The 18882-nt window shown below is 47.2% G+C and overlaps 1 protein-coding gene across 3 annotated transcripts in view; it reads right to left on the reverse strand.

Annotated features, from left to right (window-relative positions):
- The window catches only part of LOC105465397 (RNA polymerase I subunit A), an 83120-nt gene that overhangs the window by 48265 nt on the left and 15973 nt on the right, over positions 1-18882 (reverse strand). For all 3 annotated transcript variants that reach the window (XM_011713846.3, XM_024787643.2, XM_024787642.2), the window contains exons 5-12: positions 17557-17642; positions 17333-17436; positions 11862-11948; positions 10372-10477; positions 9599-9761; positions 6904-7074; positions 6651-6773; positions 3447-3677 (exon numbers count right to left, since the gene is read on the reverse strand). In XM_011713846.3, coding sequence (XP_011712148.2) covers positions 3447-3677; positions 6651-6773; positions 6904-7074; positions 9599-9761; positions 10372-10477; positions 11862-11948; positions 17333-17436; positions 17557-17642 — 1071 coding nt within the window. The remainder of the gene's footprint in view (positions 1-3446; positions 3678-6650; positions 6774-6903; positions 7075-9598; positions 9762-10371; positions 10478-11861; positions 11949-17332; positions 17437-17556; positions 17643-18882) is intronic.

The raw sequence follows: 18882 nt of genomic DNA on the forward strand, positions 1-18882 counted from the left end.
ATTTTAAAGATAAGAATTTAAAAATCACAAGTAATTGTACCCCTCTAAGATAGCCACTGCTCATACTTTTTCCCCCTTATAAATACCTGGCTGGTCATGTCCTTCTGACAGACACCTCTCTCACAAAGCTGACTTTCCCGTAGCGCCTATTAAGACCCTTACTACCCTTATCTTTAATTATATTAACTACGGGGCCTCCTAAACACTGAACATAAAGTGACACCTCCTAAACACTGAACATAAAGTGACACCTTAAAAGACAAATGCATGAAGGTAACTGCCACCCCATGCATTTTGAAGGGCTCCTGTTAGTAGTACAAAGGAATTATGGAGACTTGGTGAAATTTCTGCCACCCCAAATCTCCTCTAAATCACAACAGATAGCAGGTAGGAGAAAACAACAAATTATTGGAAGTCTAGTTTCTTCTTATGTTGCCTACATTCATGAAACTGTATGAGAAAGTTCACTAAAGAGAGAGGCTAGAAGTAATTAAGAGATGCTCCCCAAAACTCTCTCCCCAGTTCCTGTTCAGTGAGGTTAAAAGTTCTCTCTCTCTAGCTCAGGGAAGCAGGGAGCAAAATCCTCATGTGCTACAAAGCAGTCCTAAAAGTACCTAGCATGGAGTCCATCATTTTGCTTCCCAAGGAATTCAAACCTTCCCCTCCCCATTGCCAAGTCCCATGTTTCCAAGGAGACCTAAACTCTGAGGGTTCCCATGAGCATCTGCCCAGGGCACTGGCTGCCGTCTGACTGCGTCATACAAGCTGAGGTCTTCTTTCTTTAGCCTCTCAAGGGAGGAACTGCCTAGATCTGTGGCCCAAGCCCAAAGAGCCAGGCTGGGCCTAGGATTTGAGTCTTGCAAATTCGAGACATCCTCCAGCGTAAGCAAACTTACCACAGCTGGGAAGGTACACAGGCCAGTCTGGCAGGCACTGGCCAATCCAAACAGAAGCCCTGGAGCACAGGGTATTCCCCTTGCCAACCCAAACCCGAGGCCCTTCCTTTCTCTTGTCTCTAAATAAATACTGCAGTGAAAATGAACGTGCCCCAGTGCCCCAGGGTCAGAGATTTAAGAGGCAGGCTCGGAGCCAAAGGCTGGCTTCTAGCAGGCTGCTGAACAGGGCAATGAGCCTTGGATCTTTGGGCCATTTCCTCTTTTATTTACAAGGCCCAGGGGATGGGGCAGAGCTTTCATACCTCACAGGGGAAATGGGTCCTTTTGGCCTTTCCCCTCCTCACCTAGCCTGTGGTTCCTCCTCACCCAGACCTCAGTGTTTCCTTCCCAATCAGCCTCACACAGCCCTTCAGCCTTGCCCTGGCCCATATGCAACACATTAACCAAAGTCTTCAAAAATTACAGGCCAGGAGCAGTGGCTCATGTCTGTAATCCCAGAGCTTCGGGAGGCTGAGGAGGGCAGATCTCTTGAGCCCAGGAGTTGGAAACCAGCCTGGGCAACATGGTGAAACCCCACATCTACAGAAAATACACAAATTAGCCACACCTGTGGTCCCAGCTACTCGGGAGGCTGAGTCAGGAGGATCACCTAAGCCCCGGAGGTGGCGGCTGCAGCAGCTGTGATTGCGCCACTGCACTTCAGCCTGGGAGACAGAATGAGACCTTGTCTCAAGAAAAAAAAAAAAAAAAAAAAAAAATCACAGTTTTTGGGGTAGCAGACTACAGTCCTTAGGCTGGCCACCTGGTTCTGTAAATAAAGTTTTATTGGAACACAGCCATGCCTATTTGTGTACTATCCGTGGCTGCTTTGGCATTAAGCGGCAGAGTTGAGCAGCTACAGCAGAGCCTGCATGGCCCAGGACCACAGAAATATTTACTATCTGACCCCAGAGGAACGAGGGCTTGCTAAGGCCTGAGGGAGCAGCAAGAGTTCGCTGCCTTCAGACCCCTCTTTAGCTCTGAGGCTGGCCCCATCACCTGGCTCACAGCTGCCTCCTGATGACCCCAAACTCTCCCTGCCCACTTGCCCTGCACATTCCCCTCAAACTTGTTTCTTCTTGGGCATTATATGCTTAAAGTCACTGTCTGTCACTGCTGTTCCCTGTGGTGTCTTCCACACCCCTCCGCAACAGCAATACATTTATATGCTCATTTCCTAGTGGTTCCCCCACCATGCTGTCAACTCCAGGGTGGCGAGGATCCGTCCACAGGGACTGCAAAGTGCTAGCATGCAGGGCGCATCAGTACTGCCTCATCCCTCACCGCTTCTCCTAGTCTCTCTCTCATCCTTTCCTATTGTGAGTCTGTTTCACATGTTTGACCTGAGTTAAATGTAAGTGAAGTGAAATACACCTTGCTTCTTTTTGCATTGCTCACAGAGTGCCTAGCCAAACACCAGGCACTTAGGAAAGGCAGACTGATTCTACGAACCTGAATACAAACCTTACTTTGTGCACTAGAGAAGAACAAAAGAGGTGACTTATCTGTGTTTGCATGTGCCCCAGTGCCAAAGGAGAAAACAGGCGGTGTATTACTGCTGTCCCTCAGGACGGCGGTGAGAACCAGAGGAAGCAAGAAGGCCTGTGGTGAGCAGTGATGAGCACCGCCGCAAGGCCAGGAGCATTTCCTTTTCCTCTCGGTTCCTCCAAAGTTTCTTCAAGGCTGATGCAACTTTGCAGAGCTGAACTCAGTGTTAAAGAAGAGCAGGTCAGCCATGGGGTATGGGTGGGCAGAGGGCAAGGAGAGGCCTGCCTTCTGTGCAGGTGGGTGAGGAAAATCCAGGCAGTCACCCATTGACTCCGGTAGTCACTTGTGGGTTACACCCAAGTCGAATCCATTTCCCTCCAACAACTGCTGCCACTGTTGCCTAGAGAGGGGTCATCTGCTACTCCCCTCCCAGCAGGAATGGCTATTACGTGACAGAGCCACAGAGCTGTCACCTGCTGATTTCATGCATTCAGCAACATTGTTAATTGATCATGTGCTCCTTCCAGTGGAACCAGATAGAGCCTCAGGATTCCCTACCACAGCACTATGGGCTGGCATTAGCAATTGCCCAAAATGGAAACATTAGTTATAACCTGCCACTTGTTGGTTATCACTGGCACAGAGCACTGCCTTCCTAAGAGTGGCTCTCAAACAACAGCATGCAGAAGAACCCTCTGGAAAGCATGATAAAGAAAGATTCTGAACTCTATTCTCAGAGATTCAAATTCAGTAGGGGTGGGGGGATCTGCATTGCTCACAAGCTCCAGGGATGCTGCTGATGCTGGTCCGGGGACTACCCTTTGAGTAGCCCTGTTTAAGGGCAGTCATTCTTCTGCCCAGGGACTACAAGGTGAATCTTAAAAGTCACCCACGTGTGGGGGAGTTTCCTCCTAGGGATGGGCTCCTGTGTCAGCGTGCACTGGAGCCACACCTGATGGCCACCAATTACCAGGATCCGAACAGGAGCTGGATAGGTCCCTGACCAAAGCTGCCCATACTCACAATTTTTGTCCCCTGGGGCTTAGGTGCCCCCGTGGCTGGGGTCAGGAGCTGCTTGGCCACGGCCTCTCGCTGGGTCATGTCCACAGCACTCAGGGCTGTGCGGCTGCCGTCCTCATTGATGACCATGGAGGCTCCTGGGTGCACATTGGGGCCGTTGATGACCGCTTGCCTAAGTTCCTGAACATTCCACGGGGTAACTGGCTGCGGGTAGGTCAGTTTTGTGGCAAATACCTGGAAATGAGGAATGGAGGTAGCAAATCAGGGCAGGGAGAAAAAAAGGTCTCATGGACCCCAAATCTGTCTCAATAGGCTGTGTCTTTTCCCCCAAGATGAGGAGGAGCTATCTGACTTGGCCAAGAAGGCCTTCCAGTGAGCGAAGTAACATCCTGCCTGTCTTCTGCTACTCCCTTAACGGTATAGAGACTAGGCCTCCTTTTCCAGCAGTTAGTCTGAGGAGAATAATTTAAGTGCAGCAGTTTACATATTACAATTTTTTTTTTTTTAATTTTTTTTTTGAGATGGAGTTTTGCTCTTGTTGCCCAGGCTGGAGTGCAGTGGCGCAATCACAGCTGCTGCAGCCGCCACCTCCGGGGCTTAGGTGATCCTCCTGACTCAGCCTCCCGAGTAGCTGGGACCACAGGTGTGGCTATCTCAGCTCACCACAATCTCCGCCTCCTGGGTTCAAGCAATTCTCCTCCCTCAGCCTCCCGAGTAGCTGGGATTACAGGCATGCACCACCACACCCAGCTAATTTTGTATTTTTAGTAGAGATGGGGTTTCTCCATGTTGGTCAGGCTGGTCGCGAACTCCCAACCTCAGTTGATCTGCCCACCTCGGCCTCCCAAAGTGCTGGGATTACAGATGTGAGCCACCGTGCCCGGCTAATTTTTTTAACCCACTCTAAAACTTCATTTTCTTATCTGCCAATAAATTCAAAGTTCCCAAAGGTGGCTTGGGGCACTTGCTTGAGACAGGTGGCAAATGCCTGTCCTCAAATACCACAACATTCCTCATCCACCCCAGCAGACATCACTAACGGATCGTGGTGCTGTCCCTGAGCCTAGACATGGCATTGGAATCTCTCAGCTCCACAGTTCTGCAGCAGCCATTACAATCAAGGTGGTACTTGAGATGAAACTGACACATTCCTCTGACACCTAAGAAAATGCAGTGTGCTGGCCGGGCACGGTGGCTCAAGCCTGTAATCCCAGCACTTTGGGAGGCCGAGACGGGTGGATCACGAGGTCAGGAGATCGAGACCATCCTGGTGAACACAGTGAAACCCCGTCTCTACTAAAACTACAAAAAAACTAGCTGGGCGAGGTGGCGGGCGCCTGTAGTCCCAGCTACTCGGGAGGCTGAGGCAGGAGAATGGCGTGAACCCGGGAGGCGGAGCTTGCAGTGAGCTGAGATCCGGCCACTGCACTCCAGCCTGGGCGACAGAGCGAGACTCCGTCTCAAAAAAAAAAAAAAAAAAGAAAATGCAGTGTGCTGTGTTTAAAGTTAGGCCTGGGAGACACTCCAAGTAAAACAAGTTCCCTGTTTAAATGAGTTTTTGAGCTACTGAATATTATAAATCTCTAATGTACCTTCCAAATGTATACAAACACACCAGAGACTCTGAGACATCCTACATAAAGGAACTCGTCTAGCTTTGCACAGGTCCCGTGCAGCAGCACTTTCTCAGAAGGCTCCTGGGGCTACCCCAGCCCCTGCGTTCCTCAGCCTGAGCCTGCTCTACTATTGCTGATACACTTACCACTTATCACCGTTCAACAGAGCATATCTATACTTGTTTATCTATTTACTGTCTGTCTCCACCCCTGGACACCGCTTTATATAGGAGCACACTAGTCTGTGCTTCACTGCTGGTCTCTAGCTCCTTGTTCCTGTGGCACCTGTCAACAGTACTCTATGGGAAGCGTGTGATCCAAGAGGCCAGAGGCAGTTCTATCTGCTCTGCTCTTCCCAGCTATACTGTGAGGAATACCTACACCCCAGGCCACCATGGCCCTGAGACTCGCGGCAGTCTGCAGGTGGGCAGAGAAGTGACTTCGGAGTCTCTCCTCCAGGGACAAGCCACTATCAAACAAACCCAGATCCACAAACGAGAACCCAGCACCTTGGAAGACAGAAGAGGCAGCACAGAAGGTCTCTCGCAGAGCTGGGGACGCTGTAGGCACTATGAGGTCAAGGCCAACAAGGGTGGCCCCTGCCTTCTGTCCAGAGAGGGCAACCAAAAGTTGCTACATGTCTCCTCGGGGCCTCAGATTTGGGAATGTCACCACTGGACTTCACAAAGCTGGTCCTCACCATGTGATCCAGCTTTCAGATGCAAGGACTATGGTTCCTAGGAGGCAGTGGGCACAGGACTGGGCCTTCTCAGACTCCTGTCATGCCTTTGTCCAGGAAGCCCAAGTGTGCCACAGAGAGATGAGGCCATGGGGACACAGGATGATCGGAAAGAACACTTCAGCGCTGCTCATCACCAGTCCCCAGAGAGGGGTGGAGCGGGTGGCGCACGAGGAAATGAGGCTCTCCACGGAGGGAAATTAAACCACCTTCACATTACTGACCTCGAGGCCTATTAAGGAGGAAGCTCATTAAAGGCTGCTGCTGCTGAGCACCATGGCGTGAAGTGCTAAGCAAGTGAGAAGATGAAGCTGGCTCCCAGAGGGGGTCGCGGGAGAGCACTAACAGGTGAATAGTAAGCTGCTTACCCTGAGAAGCAAAACAGGGCGTGGGCAACATGCACACGTGTCTCTCCAGGACTCACTCCCTTTCCTCTTCCCAGTAACCTGGGGTACACATTTCTGATGCCTGGACCCCATGCCCTCTTCCTCTCCCCTGTCATGTATTCAATTTGGTGAGGAAGGTCAAAAGACTAGGCTGAGGTGGGCAGGAGGAAGCTATGTGGGCAGGGATGTGGAATACCCCGCAATCAGCTCCCTAGTGCTGACTTGTGGGTAGAAGGTGTCTGTAAGCCTGGCAAGGAGTGAGAGCAATGCCATCATGTGGCTTCCAGTCACCTCCTCATGGGCTGTCCAGGAAGAGGCAGAAGCTAGTTCTGCCCAAGCCACTATAATCTGCTGCACATCCTGTCCTCAGCCCTCTGTGGCATTCCTGTCTGCCACCCACAGGGAGCAAATGAGCCCTGCACACACACACACACACACACACACACACACACACACACACACACACCATGGGAATTCCAATTTCGTTGGTGTTGATGTACATATCTGGGCAGATGACTGAGCGTGCAGCGTAGTCCACTCGCTTTCCCATCATGTGTTTTCGGAACAGGCCTTCTTTCTTTTCCAGGATCTTTATGGAGAAAAAAGGCCATAATAACATTCAACAAGAATTCCAGTAGGCTTATTAGTTTCTTGTTTCAATACACAATGTTTATTATTTATCCTCTGCAGCTAGCAGTGGGAATCCAGTTTTTGCTCACCTGCCTAATGCCTGGGTACTTGTCCATCATTAGTTTGTCCATCTCACTATCGAACACAATATTGACGTGGCTCTGAAGGCGAATCCAAATGTTGTAAAGTTTGTCTATGAAGGACTGGCCTGGAAGTGTACTCAAAAAGGATCGGTCAATAGCAATCAAAGAGTCTTTTTCCTGGAAGATAAAACCAAGAAAACAGGAATGACGGAAAAAAGCTCCAAAAGGCCTGGCTTGATTTAATTTTTCTTTCTTACCCTGGCTCTGATGACTATGCACTCTGGAGTTTATCTCCTCTGAACCTGACAGATCAGAGACAAACGTGCTGATAAATCAATCTTGTAAGTACATGTCGATAAGACGTATCAGCACTATTACATATTTACCAGTCTGTCTCTTTCTAGTAGTAAGATGAATTCAAAATGAGTAAGCATGCTCCTTTCTTAAAGCATTTGCTGAAATTCTTTAATATGCAATTCCTAAAGAAAACTAAGAAGTCCTTCTCACATCAGTATGTTTCTCAGGAAGTTCTGTTATCCCACTAGATAACCGATTCTCATATGCAGTTTCAGTTTTAGTTATGGCTTTGAAAAACTTGATCCAAACCACTTACAAACATGCAGGTGGAACAATTTCTTAAGAGGAGCTAGTTTGCCATATGATATTCTATGTCGTCAATTAAGATGTGGGTCTTCAACTGAGCTATATCAAGTTACTGGCTGATTGCCAAGTCTCACCGGAATATTTAACCAATCCTTTTTTAATATTTTTGCCTCTAGCTCCGTCTCTTCCTCTCTCCCACTCCCTACCCAGGGGACAGAAACTGCCTTCAGCTGGTTTAGAGCACCACCTATTGATACTGTCTGGCCACCTACTGGCCCCATTGGCTGGGTATGACACAAGCAGACAGATGGTCCCATGTCTTCCAGTGTGGGCAGATGAGAGAAGAAAACTGTCAGTGTCTTGAGGTGGGAGGGTGACGGTGGGTGAAGATTCAGTAAATGAGAATGTCATGAAAACCCAGTAGTGATGAAGTGGGCTTGTCCTCAACCCTGAGGAACACAAGAGTCTTCTTTAGTTGGAGGGAAAATAGATGTATTCTACATAAAACACTCAGGGTCCCCTTCTGGCTGGAGTCCCAGTGGGAGAGATGGTCACCTGCATGATGACTGGGTCCTGTTAGCCCAACTCACTGCTCATGGCATTACCTGGCTCAGGACCAGTGATTGTGAAATGAGTGAGAACTTGTCTCACTGGCGTATCCCCAGTGCCTAGATGGTGCCTGGCAAGGGCTGCCATGAGGATGGAACACAGAGAATAAGGGGGAAGAAAAAGCATGTCCTGTCAATCACAAGGAAAGAGGACACTGGGGCATAGGAATCAGAGGATGCTATTTGCCCCTCAGAGACCAAGCATTTGTTCGACAAAGGGGATGATCAATTTTTTTTTTTTTTAAATTCTTGAGATGGGGTCTAACTCTGTCACCCAAGCTGGAGTACACTTGTGCAATCATAGCTCACTGCAGCCTTGACTTCCCTGGCTCCAGCAATCCTCCCACCTTAGCCTCCTGAGTAGCTGTCACCATAGGCATGAGCCACCACACCCAGCTATTTTTTGTATTTTTGGTAGAGATGGGGTTTCGCCATGTTGCCCACCTGGTCTAAACCTCCTCGGCTCAAGTGAACCTCCTGCCTTGGTCTCCCAAAGTGCTGGGATTACAGCTGTGAGCTATCATGCCTGGCCAGGCTGCCCGATTTTTAAGGGACATCCAACTAAGATTCTCAAGTCTAGTCATTGGGAGCAGTTATCCCATGGTCTTTCCTTGGAAACTGCACTAAGGCATGCAGATGGCTGATTTCTCTCACACTAAGGAGTTTTTAAAAGCACACCAATGCTGGCTGACCAGAAAACAAGCAAAACCAAAGAAAGCCCCAAGTGTAACCTGCAGCTTAAGTGTCCAGGAGACAGTGGTGCCACCTTGTGATGGGCCTGGCAGACAGCGGGACTGTCCCAGTGGCTGGAGTCTGAGAATCCTGTCTGTCTACCCAAGGCTGCCTATTTGCATCCAGAGAGTACTTTAGAGCTGGGAAGGATCTTGATGACCTCAGCAAGCTTCCTGGGTGCCCAATTCACCTTTGTACCCACTGAAGACCTACTATTTAACCTGGCACACAGAAGGGGCTCAGGAAACGTTAGTTGAAACTGTCCTGTTCTGAGAGGAATTTATACTCTGCAATACTGCTTTCCTGACCCCAATGCTGGAGACATTAATGTGTCCAAAATGGAGTTGACAATATGAACTCTAGTACTGTGACCCAGAAGGGACACTCTTAGAGCCTGAGGGAAGCAGGCTATTCTTTCTAGAGCTTCTGAGAGCTGGTAGCCCAGAACAGCCTCAGTGTGAAATCTCACCACAAATCACATGCATTTTATAGCAGACACTAGTATAAGAAAGTGACTCAACTAGGGTCACCTGGCATGGTCGTTCGGCACAGAACCCAGACCTTTCCATGCTCAGACCCATGTGCGTTCCCCTAATGTTCCTAGGTGCCCCCTAAGCCCACAGCTCACACTAAGGCTGCTGCCAGCTGCACAGAATATCCCAGGAAGCATCTCCTGGTAACCCGTGTCTGCATCCACACCGCAGAGAGTTAGCACCAAGCGTGTGTGCTCATCACATCAGCACCAGAGCAGCCCTGACCTCATCTGGAGGGGGTGCGGCCACTTCCTCTGGCAGCTTCTGTTCTTGGGCCATCAATGCCAGAAGTTTTCGAATCAGAACTACATCCTTCATGACAGCCTGCAAGTTCACCGTCTGGCCATTGGTAAACATCTGGTCTCCTAGGCGACTAACTGGGCGATACCTGCAGGGGGACATACAGAATAAACGAATGTTTAGTGTGAGGAAAGGGTCATGTTCTTCATCCTCTCACTCATGCCTACTGTAGGGAGCACACCCCACCATGCTCAAAACAACCAACCTTCCCAATCAACATTCCAGCTGGGTGTGGTGGCTCAAGCCTATAATCCCAGCACTTTGGGAAGCCACAGCGGGTGGATCACTGGAGGTCAGGAGTTTGAGACCAGCCTGGCCAACATGGTGAAACCCCATCTCTATGAAAAATGCAAAAATTAGCTGGGTGTGGTGATGCATGCCTGTAATCCCGGCTACTCGGGAGGCTTAGGCAGAAGAATCACTTGAGCCTGGGAGGCAGAGGTTGCAGTGAGCCAGGATCATGCCACTGCACTCTAGCATGGGAGACAGTACAAGCAAACAAGCAAACAAAAACAACTAACATTCCTATCGCATTCACAACAAACAGGAAGGAAAGTAAGCCCTTCCACCACCCACACCTGGAGCAGAACTGCAGCTCTGTCTCAGTGCCCTTGGCCCTTTCACCTCTCCTAGAGGTCACGGTTCAGTTCCTTAGTAAGCTTTTCTTCAGGTGAAATAAGTTAATTAAAGGGTATTACCTTGAGGGTGGCACCACCAAGAAATCGAGAAAGAACACACTGGGATTGAATCTGGACTCCATACCATCATCATCCATTCCCGAAAAAAGGTAGTTCAGAAAGAACCCTGCATTGGAAAGCAACCAAGGAGACCATTTACATCTATCACTGAAGGCATGGGAGGACAACCATAAAAATATTACTGAGTGAGGAAAAACCAGAATGCAAGATAATATGTAGAGTTAAGGTCACATTTTTCTTTCTCGAGACAAGGTCTCACTCCTGTCACCCAGGCTGCAGTGCAGTGGTGCGATCATGACTCACTGCAGCCTTGACCTCCCAGGCTTAGGCAATTCTGCCACCTCAGCCTTCCAAGTAGTTGGGACTACAGGTGCGTGCTATCATGCCCAGCTAATTTTTGCACTTTCTTTTTTTTTTTTTTTTAAAGAGATGAGGTTTTGCTTGGTTGTCCAGGCTGGTCTTGAACTTCTGGGCTCAACTGATCCACCTGTCTCAGCCTCCCATATTGCTGTGATTAGAGGCATGGGCCAACGTGCCTGGCTGGCCTCATTTTTCTTTATAAAAACAAAAAATAGCCTCTGTGTACATGACAGTTTGTATGCAGGGGATATGACAGCATAAAAATGGGTACTACAGGGACAATAGCTCTTAACCCAGGAACTGAGATGAGCAAGGAAGGGGAAGAAACTTTACTTGTTTTTAATCACCCTCCTGGACTATTAAAACACATACACATCACACACATAATTATTACTTTGATCTTCATAAAAAAATGTTGAATAAAAAATTTTTTGCTAAGTTAGCCTCCTCCCACCCCTAACAGGTGCTGCCAAGAAAGGATCTTCTGTGGACCAAAGCTGTATTTCAGGTTTCTGGTGATGTGAGAAAAAGATTAAAATGTGCTAGGGCCTGCCGCAGAAGCAATCATACTAACTCCAGTGCTTTTTTTTTTTTCCCTGACATCTCTTTAACAACACGTTCATTTGTAAGTGCTTCTTATTACACAGAGGTTATAGTCAGCGTTCCACAACACACTCTCACAAGGGCTTGAATATACTGCATAGGTTTTGTTATACACTCAGAAGGAAAGAAGGATTTCCCTTACAGTAAAGTCTCAATTTAAATAAGACAGAGTTCATTCTCTGATTCACAGAAGGACAAAGCATTTTACTTACGGGCATTTAAAATAAGTTACACTAAACCTTCTAAAAATACGCCAACCTGTATTAAGCGAGGCCTACCTGCAGTTGTCATTTGATAACCTGGCTCAGCTGCAGTAATTGTCAAGTTTTTGGTGCTGGGTATGACCTCGCCTGCTCTATGACATCTCAATGTCGATGTGCCCTGAAGACTGCCCCAAACCTCTGGATCAGTTCCAGGACAGAGCTACAATCATCACAACTTAAAAGAAGTAATAAGGCAGGGTTAAGGAGTCCAGGAAATAAAAGCCTAGAGGAGATCAAGGCTATTTCTTTAGCCTGATACAGCACCTTCATTCTTCCACAGGGCAAAAAGGTGTTCGCGGGCACTGGTGGGTGTTAAGTATCCTCGTTTTCCCATCTGAGCTTCCTCAATTCCTGGAGCCAAGGAGGAGAATCAAAGTGCAATAAATCAGGAACAGGTACTCTTTCTGCAATGGGATGTATCCATTCTTTATCACCAAGCCTGCAACTTGACCACAAAAATCAATCTCTACGGTAGCATATTCTCAGGCCTGGATTCCCTCTGGCCGTTAATCTCATTTCTCTAGTAGTAAAAATCATATGGCTACTGTATAAACCCCCCCCCCCCAAAAAGCAAAGAAAACATTACCCATAATCGCATCACATTAACAACTATCACTTTTATATATTGTTTTCCAGCACTTTTGTCTATAGAAGTATTTTACACAACTGTAATCTTCAGTGTGGATTTATTTTGAACACTACTTTGCCCTTTTAGTATCATCTCGTCAGCATTTCTGCACGTTGCTATGTAGCTTTTGCCTGATCACCATTTTTCATGGCTATGTGATATTCCATTAAGGATGATTGCTAATTCACTTAACCATATTCTCATAATTGGACATCTGGATTCATTTCCATATTTTGCTATTATAAGTAACATTATAATAAATATCTTTATCTACCTGGTTGTTACCAGAAAGGTTCACATAAGTTGAATTATGGGTAGGTAAGTATTTTTATGGGTAAATACATACTGACTTATTTTTACAAATATACTGGTGTGCGAGGAATAGATTGGGCTTGGTTTCTCACACTAAGCAAGATCACTGTGGGATGCTGTCTACCAGCGACATCCAGGTTACATTAGAAAACCAGGCTTCGGGCTGCCATTCAGGAGGTAGGGTCTAGGCATTTAGACGATTAACTAAGACAAGTAAGTACTGTGTCTTTCAGGTTCAAAACTTTCTGGGCACTTTGGGAGGCCAAGGCAGGCGTATCACCTGAGGAGTTTAAGACCAGCCTGGCCAACACAGGAAACCCTGACTCTACGAAAAATACAAATTAGCTGGGTGTGGTGGTGCACACCTGTAATCCCAGCTACTTGGGAGGCTGAGACAGGAGAATCGCTTGAACCTGAGAAGCAGAGGTTGTAGGGAGCCGAGATCGTGTCACTGCACTCCAGCCTGGGTGACAGAGTAAGACCCTGTCTTAAAACAAAACAGAACAAAACAAAAACCCAAAACACCTTTTCTGGATACATCCACTGAAACTAAGCATTGCTCAATTTTCCCTTTTTATACACGTATCAGGACAGGAACTATGCCTTCTCTGTGTTCCCAACACTTGACAGGGTGTCTAGCTCACAGCAAATTCTAAATTAAGAGTATACGGCTCAAATATAGATGTTTAAAATAGCCTAAGATAGTCCACACTTAAAAACACCACTCTTGCCTTTTCCTCCATTTTTTTTTTTTCTTTGAGACGGAGTCTTGCTCTTGTCGCCCAGGCTGGAGTGCAGTGGCAGGATCTTGGCTCACTGCAACCTCTGCCTTCCCAGGTTCATGTGATTCTCCTACCTCAGCCTCTCAAGTAGCTGGGATCACAGGCACACACCACCACGCCCTGCTAATTTATGTATTTTTAGTAGAGACAGGGTTTTGCCTGGTTGGCCAGGCTGGTCTCGAACTAACGACCCCATGATCCACCCGCCTCGGCCTCCCAAAGTGCTGGGATTACAGGCATGAGTTACCGCACCCAGCCTCCTCCATTTTTAAAAACTAGCTTCATTCCACCTCCAATTCTCCAGCTAGTTTCTTTAAAATCTGCAGAGGATATGTCATCATAGGTTTTTAGAGAAATCCCTAACTTGGAGAACAATTAACAAAAGCACCATAATTTAACCAGTCTCTGTTAATAGGTATTTAAGTTATGTCCAGTTTTTTTTTGTTTTGTTTTTTTGTTTTTCTGAGATGGTGTCTCGTTCTGTCACCCAGGCTGGAGTGCAGTGGCACGATCTCCGATCACTGCAAGCTTGCCTCCCAGGTTCACGCCATTCTCCTGCCTCAGTCTCCTGAGCAGCTGGGACTACAGGTGCCGCCAGCACGCCCGGCTAATTTTTTTGTATTTTTTAATAGAGATGGGGTTTCACCGTGTTGGCCAGGATGGTCTCGATCTCCTGACCTCGTGATCCGCCCGCCTCAGCCTCCCAAAGTGCTGGGATTACAGACGTGAGCCACCGCGCCCAGCCCATGTCCAGTTTTCAACCATTCAAACAACACTGTGAGTATTCTAATTCCTTAGGATAAAGTCATCGAAGCAGAATTGCTAAGTCAAGGAGTCTGCATGTTTAAAGTTTTGATGTCGATAAAAGCAGAATATTTCAATGAGTTAATGCAGTTGAAGGAAGCATGCGTATGCAATGAAGAATGACATTTAGGGACAACCACAGCATTAGAAAGCTACATATGTTCAGGGGGAGAAAACAGACTCCATTAACCTGCACTTTGTGGGCATTTCTGAAAATGAATGTCTGAACTTTCTCTTCTACTAAATACATCAGAAATGCTGAAGAAGATCAGTCAAATCTCCTCAGCTCCTGTCCCAGCAATGTCCCCACTGCAGTTTAGTCACCGTGAAGGCAGAGGCTGTTCTTCAATCACAGGATCTTAGAGTCAGAGGAGAGCTGTGGAAGCCCATCTCCTCACACGAGCTGCATCCTCTCCTAACAAGAACTTCTGCAGCTTGCAGCAATGACTTCTGCCTAGCTGGGATTTCAGAGCATCTTGAATGTGTGTTTCTTTCAGCTGTGAGAGGCGCCACAGGAAAAAGGGATAAGGAGGTCAAATAACCGGGGATCACAATGGGTGGAAGTGTCTTGGCTACAATGAATTCTTATTTTAAACGTTAATGTGCCTTGTGGGGCTCAGGGGGCACAGGAAGCACGCGGGAGCAGCACGTGCAGCATTTCACAAGCTGACAGCGCTCCTTGTGGGATCACCAGTCCGTGGGGACTACTCAGGCACAGCCCTCACTTTTTTTTCTTTTTTTGAGACGGGGCTCCGCTCTTGTGGCCCAGGCTGGAGTGCAATGGTGCAATCGCAGCTCACTGCAACCTCCGCCTCCCGAGTTCAAGCGATTCTCCCGTCTCAGCCTCCCGAGTAGCTGGGATTACAGGCGTGTGCCATCATGCTCGGCTAATTTTTTTTTTTTTTTTTTTTAAGTAGAGACAGGGTTTCACCATGTTGGTCAGGTTAGTCTTGAACTCCTGATCTCAGATGATCCGCCTGCCTTGGCCTCCCGAAGTGCTGGGATTACAGGTGTGAGCCACCACAGCCAGCCCAGCCCTCACTTTTTGAGTCCCTCTGATACCAGGAAGATGGTCAGACCCACGCTGAGGGTGCTCGCCTTCCTCCACATCACCTGCTCCCCAGGGTTACTGACCTATGTTGCTTGCAGCCCCTTCAGAGGCAGAGACCACATGGTCTGGTCTGTATCTTGGCATCGTGCTCATCACAAACATTGTCCTTGGCATAACGCTGAGTGCCCAACAAATAAATGTGTGCTAAATACTGAATACCCAAGCCTGGAGCTGTAGAAGACTACGGTCTACTTGTTTCTAATGCACAGACTTGTGGTTGCACCATCATATTCGCGTGGCTGCAATGGAAGATGACTTTAGAAGAATCGGTTTGCGGAAGGCATTGAAAGGCTACTTACCTGCTGGACATTTGCCCCATGAAAACTATCTTCTAGAATTCTGACCATCTTTGTTCTCAATCTATGAACATTTTATAAGGCATCCTAAGGGCTACAGAAGCAATTCCCAACTGGTATTACAAGAAAATTGTTTTGAGGGCTATTTAATGGTTAAGTGTAGGAAAATCCACTCTTATGGTATTAACTGGCAACCATGAAACAAAAGTAAAAAGGCTTTCTAAATGCAATGTGGTATCCTGGGTTGGATCCAGGAGCATAAAAAGGAAATTACTGGAAAACCAGCAAAATTTTAAAAGTCTGTAGTTTAGCCAGTAGTGTTGCACCAATGTTAAACTCAGTTTTGACAAATGCACCACGGTAATCTACTATGTTACATTAGGGCAAATTAAGTAAAGAGTATAAAGGAATTCTCTGTACTATGTTCACTACTGTTCTATTAAGTCGAAAAATTATCCTAAAATATAACACTTAAAAAATAATAATAAACAGGTTTTTCATTTACTCCGGGTCATGCCAGAGTGCTCAATGTAAAAGATACATCATGCATCTTCAGGAGGGGATCTTATTTCCATGTTTATTCCATATTCTCAAGCCCTGGTGAAAGGTTTAGTAACAGTATCTGCTATGGACTTCTATGCATGTAATTTCTTCAATTCTAGGCAAGAGGCTTTATGAATGCCATTATATAGAGTTGGAAATGGAAGCTCCTCAAAATAGCCTTCTATTAGCCACTCAGAAAAAGTGGCAGAGCCAAGTGACAATTGTAGGTTGTGCTTTTTCTTTCTTTTTTTGAGATGGAGTCTTGCTCTGTCACTCAGGCTGGAGTGTGGTGGCACGATCTCAGCTCACTGAAGACGGCGCCTCCTGGGGTTCAAGTGATTCTCCCGTCCCAGCCTCCTGAGTAGCTGGGATTACAGGTGCCTGCCACCACGTCTGGCTAATTTTTGTATTTTTAGTAGAGATGGGGTTTTACCACGTTGGCCAGGCTGGTCTTGAACTCCAGACCTCAAGTGATCTGCCTGCCTCAGCCTCCCGAAGTACTGGGATTACAGGTGTGAGTCACTGTGCCCGGCCAGGTTATGCATTTTCTATCCTGGCAAGCTGATGACTTAATAAAAAATGAACAGTTAACATCTACATAGCACATATTACACAGCAGGTACTGCTCTCAGTGCTTCTCTTGGAATACTCTATTTAATCTTCTGACCACTTCAGAATAAAAACCAAAAAACATTCTTAAATAAGCCTACTACTATAAAAATTAAAAAGTGGGAGTATTAAGTTATCTCAAAATTTGTCCGAAGCAGAGCTTGGGTGGGACAGAGCTGAGGAAAGAACTCTACCCAGGGGGGATGTGGGTGGACAGACAGGAGCAGCCTGGCAGGAGGCGCTAATGTTTTGCTGAATTCTTGTAGTTTTTCTTAAAAATTATTCGCCTACATTTTATTCCAAAATAGATCCACACTTGTTTTACAGTAAAATATTTCAAAATATTTGCCAGGTAAATTTCTTAATTTCTTCCTGAAAAACCTTTCAGAAAAACGACCAGTTAAGGCAAGAGGCGCTTGTGGGGCACTGCCTCATAAAGTAGCCCCTGCCATCAGCTCTCCCGTGTGAGAGGCCTGAGCTGGGCGCTCGCTGGGGTCCCCTTAGGCCTGAGAGGCCTGCACACTGTGCCTCTGCTGGCCCCTCCCAGACGTGGCGGAGAAACACGTGGTGAGGAGAACCAGGTATTCCCAGGGTTTAGGACACATCTGCTGGCCTCACAGGGAGCTCCTCTCCAGACCCAGTCTGCTCACCCAGGGGCTCGGAGTCCTTCTGGCCAGCTGTCCTGTGCACCATGGCTGGAAACGTGATCGTCAACTTGCTGTTGTGTTCCTTTCGGACAACAGATCGCCCAGTCCTGCGCAGGAGGACAGTTGTGATTGAGGAGATTAAAAACCCGTAAGATATTTAATAATAGCCATGAGTGACTGCCCAGACCCAGAGACATCTCACCTGGGGAAAGGGCCCTGATACTTACTTGCAGTGGGGACAGCGCTTAGCATTCATATGTGCCTTCCAGAAAACAGCAGTGAGCTTGCTCTTGCTCTCACACACATTCTTTACCTGTTTTTTTTAAAAAAAGTCAGAGAACCTTGGAGTGCCATTTTGAAGAGATTCCAATATATTTACTTTATTGTTTTCACCTTTTATTTTTAACCAGAGGAAACACTCCCACCACCACTTTCTTAAACAAAATCTTCCATAGAACCCTAATATAGTTGAGCTCTGACAATTACTGAGCAACCTCTTTAAACCTTCAGTTTCCTCGGCCGGGCGCGGTGGCTCAAGCCTGTAATCCCAGCACTTTGGGAGGCCGAGATGGGCGGATCACGAGGTCAGGAGATCGAGACCATCCTGGATAACACGGTGAAACCCCGTCTCTACTAAGAAATACAAAAAATAGCCGGGCGAGGTGGCAGCGCCTGTAGTCCCAGCTACTCGGGAGGCTGAGGCTGGAGAATGGCGTGAACCCGGGAGGCGGAGCTTGCAGTGAGCTGAGATCCGGCCACTGCACTCCAGCCTGGGCTACAGAGCGAGACTCCGTCTCAAAAAAAAAAAAAAACAAAAAAAAAACAAAAAAACCTTCAGTTTCCTCAATTATAATATGGGAATAAGAATAGTAACCACCGCAGCAAGCTCTTACTAAGATAAATAATCACGAATGCAGTGGGGGCTTGAAATACAGCCAGTACTCACTAAGTGCTAGTTACTTTCACTTGTAAAAGGAAGCCCTCTGGATGCAGCTGGTCTGCCTCAGAAGGACCTCGGGGTTCTGAGGAAGGCACATCCACAGTCCAGCCCCATGAGTGGCTCTGCACCTGGCAGCAGATGGGAACCATCTGGGAGCTTTTGTAACTCCATTTGGACCCTACCCCAGACCAATTAAATCAGCATCTCTGGTGTGAAACCCAAGCAGGAAGTGAAGCAGATTTCAAGACTAGTATCACAGGTGAATTATCTACCCATTCATTCATTGAACAAATTAATACTTAGGCAGTGTATGGAGGGAAGAATAAGGTAGCGGTGGGTTAGAGACAAGTGTTGGAGAAGGGAAAAAAGACCTGATGCCATTTTTTAAGAATTGGCTTGCTGGATGCTATACCAAAACCAACTAATGTCACATAATCCTCTCATTGGTCCCGCAGGCAGGCATTAGAGATTAGGTAGTGGACACTCAGGCACAATTGTGCAACTTGTGAGGTTGCAGGTCTCATGAGAGACAGAGTTCAGATTCAAACCCTGGTCTACTGTGGGAAGCCAGAAGTATACGCAAAGGACAACACAAAGGGAAAGTGATAAAATA

This window comes from Macaca nemestrina, chromosome 13 (genome assembly GCF_043159975.1).
Source record: "Macaca nemestrina isolate mMacNem1 chromosome 13, mMacNem.hap1, whole genome shotgun sequence".
NCBI lineage: Eukaryota > Metazoa > Chordata > Mammalia > Primates > Cercopithecidae > Macaca > Macaca nemestrina.